General features: G+C 45.1%; 1 protein-coding gene across 1 annotated transcript in view; it reads right to left on the bottom strand.

Annotated features, from left to right (window-relative positions):
• The window catches only part of BPGM (bisphosphoglycerate mutase), a 13,302-nt gene extending 6,700 nt beyond the window's left edge, over nt 1–6,602 (bottom strand). The window contains exons 1-2 of the mRNA XM_018562703.1: nt 6,591–6,602; nt 45–697 (exon numbers count right to left, since the gene is read on the bottom strand). Coding sequence (XP_018418205.1) covers nt 45–645 — 601 coding nt within the window. The 5' untranslated portion in view covers nt 646–697; nt 6,591–6,602. The remainder of the gene's footprint in view (nt 1–44; nt 698–6,590) is intronic.
• Nucleotides 6,603–9,609: the final 3,007 nt, after the last annotated feature.

Genomic DNA, 9,609 nt, shown 5'->3' with positions numbered 1-9,609 from the left:
GGTTAAATTTTAAATGCAATCCATTTAAAATGCACATACTGTACCTCCTAAATGTTTTAATAATGCTCTTGTGCTGTTTCCGTGTGCCGAAATAAGAACCTGTTTCCCCCGCTTTACTTCTGGAGCAATCTCTTCATTCCAGTAAGGAAGAAGCCTTTCGAGGACTTGCTTCAGGCTCTCAGATTTTGGCAGCTTATCCTTCTGTTCGTCACAACTCGTGTACCTTCGATCCGTGTGGATCTCGTGGTAGTAAGGATGGCTCTCATCTATTGGTGGAGGGGCCTCATCATAGCTTCTCCTCCAGAGCTTCACTTGCTCTTCTCCATGGTTCAGAGCCAGTTCTGCTCGGTTAAGGCCAATAAGAGCCCCGTAATGGCGCTCATTTAGCCTCCACGAACTCCGAGTTGGAACCCATTCTTGGTCGAGCTCTTTTAAAATAAGCCATGCTGTTTGGATAGACCGGCTGAGGATGGAAGTGAAGACCATGTCAAACTCAAAGCCTAGAGACTTTAGATGCTTTCCGCACTTCTCCGCTTCCTTAAGCCCATCTGCGCTGAGCTTTTGGTCAACCCAGCTGCAGAATCGGTTTTCTATGTTCCAGGCACCTTCACCATGCCTCAGCATGACTAATTTATATTTTGACATGTTGACTGTGGTGTTAAGTTTCCAGGGGGAGAACTCTTTTGTTCAGGTTTACCTGAAAGGAAAAAAAAAAAAGATTTACGCTTGCTGGAATGGAACCACAAGTGGCTCAGAAGTGCCAAAGTTAGGGTATCAGCACACTGAAAGCTGCAGGAGTGTCATTTCGCAAAACCTTTCCAATTTAAGTTACACACGGGGTCTGATTTATGCAAATACTGAGTTGATAAAAACCAGTGTTTCTTGCCCAAGGAAACCAATAAATTACATGTTACATTCTTGTCGTTCCCAGTGGCAAAAATGTAATTCTGTCCGACTTTCCAAGTGGCTTTTTCTAACTGCATGTGTTCAGCAAAGGGTATGACGTCACTGCTTGACACCCAGAATACTGAGCTTTGTTAAGTAAATGTATATACATAGTGTAACCATAAAGTTAAATGCATTCTTTTCTTTTTTAATTTAGAAATACAAGAGAACATTTTCCAATCTTGAACCCAGTTTGCAAAAACAGTTCTTTGCATAGGTTGTATTTAGGACAAGCAATTAAAATGAAGCCCGATGCTGAATTGAAACACATTCAGCACTCAGCAGAACACAAACCTTAAATAATACACAAGGAAAGATTAAGCCAACAATGACAATGCAATATATGTTACTTTGTGTAAAAATGCAATTGGTAACAGAAAACCCCCCAAAAAAACAAACCCTATATAGCCAAAAAGGTATGTACACATGCTTCCATATGTAGGCAAAATTACAACTGGTACCTATGAGGTTTTCTCTAGTTGTCAATAGAGCTGACTCTTCAAAACAATCCTGCCGACTCCTGGATTGGACAGACCTGCTCCTATATTTCATATTAATTTGTCCACCCTGTGCTTCCAATTTTGTGGCAACAGTTTGGGAGAAGGCCCTTTTCTGTTCTAGCATGACTGTGTCCATGCACAAAACCAGCTTCATCAAGACATGGCTTGTAAACTTTGGTGAAGAGGAATTAGAGAGACCTGACCTCAACCCCACTAAACACCGATGGGATGAATGTGAATACAGATTGTGAGCCAGATCTTCTCATCCAACACGTACTAAATCTGTTATAACTCCAAAGATGACGCAAAGTCCATACTAATTCCCATGGTTTTGAAATGGGATGACCAACAAGCTCCTATAGGTGTTCTACAAACTTTTGTCTATATCTTCCATGTCACATTACTACTGTAACCTATAATGATGTGGAGGCCAGCAGGAGGAATCAGCGAGCTCAAAAAGGGGGACCCAGGAGATCAGCACTCCCCCTAAGTATCTCTGTCCTTGCAGGATTCAAGGAACAATTCCTCCGTATAGGAGCAGTGTTTGGTGGTGTAAGCAGTGGGAAAGAGGAGTATGTACACTTTTCTTTTACAGGTATGCCTTCAGTGAAAATATTTTCTATAATGGCAGGGTCACTTTAAAGTAGCATTAAAGGCTGGGCTTTTTTTACCTTAATGAATTCTGTGCTGTCAATCAAACTGCTGGGCGGAGAGGAGGGGCATGGCCTGCCGCATGACTGTGTGCACGAGTGCCTCCATTGCAGCCACTAAGGGCACGAGGGCCTCCATAGCAGCCCCTGCGGGCACCAGCGCCTCCATAGCAGCCCCTGCGGGCACCAGCGCCTCCAAGGCAGCTACTTAGCTGATAGAGGCACCCTTGCAGGTAGCAGTAGAGCGCGCTGCGGGGATCCACTTGAAAACGAGAACTTTTTAAAGAACAGCATTTCTTATAGAAAGGTGGGCCTCCTAGTTGTGAAATAAAATAAAAAAAAAAAAAAAAAAACCTGAACCTTTAATGTCACTTTAAACCTGTAATAACAGAGCACCGAATGCCCATGGTTTCTCCCGGTCAGATAGAGTGCTGAAGCCATTAGGTTAGCATGACAGCCAGGCAACAAGAATTTTTTAAATGAGGTCACCAATAGCAGCCTACATGTTTCTTGCAGATCAAGTTTCCCATAAAGGTGACCCGTCAGGTTTCACCCCTTCCGATTTTGGGACAAAGCCAATTTCTGCATCATCATGCAGAGACATTTTTTACCCAGAACTGGCAAGAAATCCACGAGATGGGCAATGACCACCTTCAGGATTATTAGCCTTGGTTGTACCTAGAGCTGCAGCTAACGATTATTTTCAAAATCGATTAGTTAGCCGATTATTACGTTCGATTAATTCCCTTTAAGTAAGCTAAATTAGTATGCAGGACGCAATGTTCACCACTAAAACAATCTGTCACCTGCAGAATGTACAAGGATCAGCAAACGAGGTTTTAACCAACTATTATAAACATGACACGCAGACTTCCTGTTCAGCCCCTGGAGGGGAGGGGGACCGACATGAACAGATGTGAATGCAAGGAAGTGACAGATATGGGACACCGAGTTGACAACAAAATAGTTGGGTCTGAAAAACTGAATTTGAAAAATTACACAGAAATAAGGAACACATGAAAAAATGTCACACGCAGAAATCGCCATTGTTGTATAATAAGGGACGACTTCAGGCGATGCTTGTATAAACATGGTGCACCATACGGCATGAGAAAACTAAAGAGTATACACAATCAGGAAATGTTTATTCAATCATCACCGGCTTGCTTGCATTTGAAAAAAGCAATATGGTTATATTAATAGATGATCGGGCGGTAAAAACTGGGGGACGGTCGGGAGAACTTTCCTCATCAAGACAGTGGTCGCTGGAACACATGTCGCATGGGCAGCAGGATCAGTGCACACATTACTTCTAAGTTAAAGTGACATTAAAGTCAAAAAAATGTTTTCCCTCCCCCCAATGTTAGTAAAACACTTACCTTAAAAAGGAAAACTATGGGGCCAGGGCTTTTCCCCATAGTTCTCCTAAGGGTAACGGGAGGACACAAACTAGCGAGAGGGGAGGAATCCCTGCAGGGATAGATCGAGAAGTGATCGAGCGACGGTATGTGTTCGCACACTTACCGATCTACTGAGCCGACCTGTGACAGTTTCATTGTCACAGGTCGGCTCAGATTTATGAGGCTGAGTGAAAATCACTCACCTCATAATTCTCCTTTAAAATGATGTCTCTTAATCCGGTCTTCCTCTCCTTTTCAGCCTTCTCTCCAGCGGGTCTCCGATCCAGCGCCGACTCCTGTCCTTGCTTGCACTTCCTGTCCCATGGTGTCTGCATGCGGATGCACGCGTTCATAGACTTACCTTGCGTCTCTCCTCTTCTCCCGGCTGAAAATACGAACTGCGCATGCACCCACCCGAGCAGTTTCAGGTTTTTCGGACGGAAGCGCAAGACGAAGACAGCGGTAAGTTTAAACCACTTTTAATGAGTTTTAAAAAAAAAACTTTTTGCATATATCAACTGCTTGCCAGCCAGGAGGGTTTAGAAACCCTTCAACTGTCATTAGACCTGGAGCTCCCTAAGCCCTCGTTCACACCTGACCGTTTTGTAGCGCGTTCTACGCTCGACGAACGCTCTACAAAACGGTCATAAATATAAATTGCATTGTAGTCAATGGCCTCGTTCCCACCTTGCCGTATTTCCGCCCGTCCCTAACGCCCTACAAAACGGCCCACGCATGAAAAGGTCCAGGTACTACTTTGGGCCGTTTTGTAGGGCGTTTTCCATTGGGATACAGCCAAGTAGCCTTCGGAATCGCGCGACGGTCGCGCAACTTTTTTACCGCGAATCGCCTAGGAGTGAATGGGGGCTTAAGACTTCTGCTATACAGTCCACAACCAATAGTTCTAGTTGTGCAAGTTGGTGACTTCTGTTTTGTTTTGATACAATGTAGAAGATCGATAAACGTGTTTTCATAACATAACTGAAGGGTTGGTAAAAGCCGACTTGCCCATATTTATCGGTCAAATGTTCAATATTTACTGTGCTTGTGTGAGAACTCCGACTCTATGCCGGTCTTCTCAGGTTCCAGTCTCTTCATAGGTAAAGTGTCTGTGAATCGGACGGTCAGCAGTCCCTGATGAACAATGTGAATTTGGTTTGTGGTGGGAGACACAAGAAAACAAGACTTAGAAGCTGAACTCAGGGGGGGAAAAAAAACGAAAAAGCTCCCCCTGCAGTGCAAGGGTTAAATGCTGATTTATTTCTAGGGTACCTAGGAAAAAGGTACGCGATCCTCAGTGGCCTTCTGACATCACCAAGTAAAAAACGCAGGACCTACAGCCCTACATAATCAGTGAGGACACCGATGGACTGTCCACAACCAACAGAGGTGAGGAGTGCACCTACTGCTAGGGGAAAATGCTTTACCCAGGTACCCTAGACAAAAATCAGTATTGCAGTAAGGGGGAATCCCCTTTCCAAAGGAAGTTTCGTGTCTTCCCCAAAAAATAAGCTTTAAGTAATAGTGAATTAGGTGCACAGATAGCATGTAGCTGAATAACCCCAAGGAGTAAAGGCCACAGACAATATCCCTGATCTGCACGGCCCAATGTAGCCTCCAGCAGGGGAGCGTGTGACGGGGTGACAACGCAGGAGAGCAGTTGCAATACAGTTGTCACCCCCAAAACAAGAAAAGCCTTCAGGGCAGGATCACCAGGCATTCTTTTAAAGCAAAAATTTGCCAAATACAAGAAACGTGTGTATTCTTACATGAACCTTGGTGAGCTTTGTGTATTTCTTCCAGATCTGTGCAGTGATCAAGTGTGAGACTTTGCCCACTGTGCAGGAGCTTCCTGTTATAAAGACCGGTCACCTCTGCTCTCCCTCCTTGTACAGGGTGACTGGTCTTGTCTCCGCCCCCTCCTGTAATAAAGACCGGTCACTGCTGCTCTGTCTCCTTGTGCAGGGTGAAAGGTCTTGTTGAGGCCCCTCTTGTAATAAAGACCGGTCAACCCTGCTCTCTTTCCTTGGACAGAGTGACTGGTCTTGTCTCCGCCCCCTCCTGTAATAAAGACCGGTCACCCATGCTCTCTCTCTCCTTGTGCAGAGTGACTGGTCTTGTCTCCGCCCCCTCCTGTAATAAAGACCAGTCACCCCTGCTCTCTCTCCTTGTGCAGGGTGACTGGTCTGGTCTCCGCCCCCTCTTATAGCTATCTGCAGGCAGCCTGTAGTGGGTGGAGCCTGGTGAGCTCCCACAGCTCATCTCAAGCTATGTGCAGTGTGATGTCACCACGACTCTTACAAGGTAATAACTGGGTATGCACAGGCATTCGTGGAACAAAATGAATTTATAACCTCTGTGGCTATTTAAATGTAATTTTTTGCACCTGGAATATAGCTATAAAAAAAGAACCCCAAGCAGAAGAAATTGTAGCCGTTGCAGTGGGATTAGCCTTGCACTGCAAGGGTTAAAGGTTCATTTTTGCCTAGGGTTGCAAATAACAAAAATATACTCACCCGAGCCGGGTGGCTGCTAGACCGGTCCCTGGAGCCCTTCTCCCCCTTCCCTCTGTCGATTCCCAGGAGTTATGTCCAATACAGTGTATATAACATAAGGGTGCCAAGGGAGAGAGACTGCAAGGACCAGTCTAGCAGATGAGTATATCTTTGTCATTTGGACCCCAGACAAAAGCGAACACTTAACCCTTGCAGTGCAGGGCTAGCCCCATAGCCCCATTGCAAGGGTTAAGATTTCTTCAGCCCAGAGTTGTTCTTGAATCAAAATGGCACATGTTAAACTTCCTATGCGAGTTTAGATTCACTTTAAATATGCACAAGAAGTAGATCTGACCTTCTGTGTCATAAAATCCTTCTTTTCTGCATAGCAGGGGCTGCCCAGACATAATATATAGATTGATTTCTCATAGAGCAGCAGAGGCAAACTCTATTTAGAGTAGAGCTGCAGAGAGTCTGGTAGAAGTGCCCTCTGCTCTCCTCAGCCTGACAGGCTGGAAGGAACCTCAGTAAAGCCCCCATTGCATTCCCTAATGCTGCCATCCATGCACAGAGCAATGATCAGATCAGAGGAGTACTCACCCTCCAGTGCAGGTGCAGTCCAAGCAGAGGTCAAGGCAGGTGGATGTGGTGGGCAGCAGATGGATCTCTTCCAGTGCAGGCTCTATTTTGGGAATGCAGGTCTGTCCTGCCTGCTGCAGCTTCCGCACAGCAGCTCACTGGGGTGGCAGCTGCTCCGTCCTTCTGGCACAGCAGCCCCAGCTTGATGTGTACATCTGCGGGGAGAGAGCTGTGCAGGGCTGCCCTGGATGGACGTGTGTATGTTATTGTACAGAGCACGGAGGCTGTCTGTGCAGCAGCACCGCTCACTCTCCTCTTCTGAGCCTCCCCGCTGCAACCCCGCCGCCTTTTCCCTCTAGCAGCCCGCACTAACTCCGCCCCCGTGTCGCCTTGATAGGCATCCCCGCTGGCCAATAGACGTGAGGAAGGAGGCGGATTTTGGGCTCCTCACACAGAAGGAAGGACTGCTGACGTTACTGCCTGTGCCACTCTCCATAGAGACAGTGTGTGTAATCAAAGAGAGAGATGACATGGGCACTGGCAGAAACTCTATACCAAGAGAGCATATGAGAAATAAACACGGTTTATCAGTGTCCAGCTCAGGCTCTTATTCATTTGTAATATATTATTGCCAAGTATGGAAGTGCTGTGTACATGTAAAAAAAGAAGGAGGTGATATGGGCACCAAAATAATAATGTGTATGAAACATAAAAATGGTGTCTTAGTATTTAAAGATGTAAAAGACACCCCAGCGTTGGGGGAAAGCGGAGAAATGTGTACACATTATGGGAGAATGGCTATCTTCTTCGCATTACTGTATTCTATACTTCAATGCATTCCTTCATCTACATGATTTTTTTTTTCCTCCCGAGTTACTTATATAATATCATGTCTTATGTAAGAAGATGAATGCTGGAGTCTGTCCAACAAATCACCTGTCCTAATGTGTTATGTTATGGTATATTCTGTAAAATAATCTGAATTGTCTGTGGTTTACATATATTTGTTTATTCATTATTGTATTTGGTTTTTTTTTTGTTCTTTTTATTTTTGTTATGTGTAAAGCTCAATAAAAAGTAATTGATAAAAAAAAAGATGTAAAAGACACAAATGAATGCAGCTCTGTATTTATTAATTCATCATTAAAAGCCCGTTCACAACATAGTGTTCTGCTAATCCAGGGGTCCCAACCTGAAAAAAGCAATTTCAGTGTGGTGCAATAGCTAGTCTGCTATTAGCTATTGCAAAGTGAAATAGCCAATAGCAATCTAGCTATGCATACCTAAGCTATTATTTGTTTTTTTTTCTCTGACTGACGGCAGCCCCATGTCAGAAAAAAAAAACACAGATCGCAGGGAAAGGTTTACTCTGCTAGATCAAGCAGAGTAAACCTTTCCGGGAGAAAATGTTTATCTCCCGGGCGGCCGAGAGCTGCTATCTAATAGCGGGGGACTCCATGAGCGTCTGTGAGAGTTGGGATGTCTGGCTAATCACATGATGCTGTGTGATTAAGGCACACGCTAATCACATGATGTCGTGCGATTAATGCACAGCACATCTAGCGTGTTTTACCGTGCATGTGGAGAATGGGTTGGTTTTTTATTTTCTTCATTATTTCTTTAACTTTTTTATTGGGGTACGGCAAGCGGTTAAAGGTCTAATGTTAGTCTTAGGCCTGGTTAACATCTGCACATTCTGAGGGCGACTGGCGATGTGCGTGATCGGCATGTGTCTGTGGTAACGCGCCAAGACGCACTTGCTGTGCCATTGATTTCTAAAGGCACCCCAAATGCGGCCAGCAAGTAGTGAGGTTTTCTTCTGGTTTCCATGCATGCAAAAGCAGCTGAAAAATGCATCCCGCACATCGCACAAAATAGTGGAGGAGCCATTTTGCTGTGTTTGCCACGCAGATAGCTTGGTAATATTCCCTTCTCACACCGTACCGATGTACCCCAAAATCCAGCGAGTGTTGGAGCAACTGGTGGATGGCACCACAATGTACGATCTAGAAGATATGTTGTCCGCACACCATTCTGCTGCGGAATGTCTTTTTTATTTGTATTCCTTTAGCATGACATGTGAAAGCAAATGTGTATTCCTTTAGCATGCACATGTCATGCTAAAGGAATACAAATAAAAAAGACATTCCGAAGCAGAATGGTGTGCGGACAACATATCTTCTAGATGCCACGTAGATATGACCACTGAAATTAATGGAGCAGTGCGGCAAATGCATGTTCGCGGGACGTAGGTGTGAAATAGGCCTTATTCTTTACTCATAATTAGCTTGGGAGGGCCAATCAGGAAGCCGGCCCTTTGTCCCTTAGGTTTGCCACTGGGTGCACTGTAGTCAGGAAAAGTGATATTAAAGGATATTTTCCCCTCCCCCAATGTTAGTGTAAGGACTTGCTTTAAATCATGCCTCTTAATCCGATCATCTTCTTCTTTCCTGTAGTTTTCAGCTGTCCCTCCAGCGCTGGTGCGTGTCTCCGATCCAGCGCTGACTCCTCTGTCCTCCTCTTCTCTGATGTCCCACGGAGTAGGAGCGGGTGCACGCATCTCCATATACTTACCTTGTGTCTCTCCTCCTCTCCCGGCCGAACATCTGAACTGCGCATGCGCCCGCCCCAAGATCTTTTGCGGACGCCCGAGAAATGTTCTGATTTTTCAGACGGGAGCGCGCCGTGGAGACACAGGTAAGTATTAACCCTTTGCAAAAGTTTTTTTTTTTAAATCGTTCTGCATATATCTACTGCTTGCTAGCAGTAGATATATGCAAAAAAAGTGAGGGTTTGATAACCCTTTAAGTCTGGGGCACTCCATCCTTCACACTGTGCCTGGATCATGTGTATCACAAAGCTCTACAGCAACAAAACATAGTAATGTGCGGTGTGGATGACAGACCCATTTTAATGACAGTAACAGGTATGATTTAGTGGTGAAAATTATTAGTGCCCCCCCCAGTTTTGACTGTGATATCTTATGTGCCCCCCCCTATACATTGTTCCTAGAGTCGCCACTGCACTCGGGTGACACCAT

This window comes from Nanorana parkeri, unplaced genomic scaffold (genome assembly GCF_000935625.1).
Source record: "Nanorana parkeri isolate BGI_ZX_2015 unplaced genomic scaffold, ASM93562v1 scaffold592, whole genome shotgun sequence".
NCBI lineage: Eukaryota > Metazoa > Chordata > Amphibia > Anura > Dicroglossidae > Nanorana > Nanorana parkeri.
The sequence above is the reverse complement of the archived record's forward strand: the minus strand, read 5'-3'. Positions and strand labels throughout refer to the sequence as shown.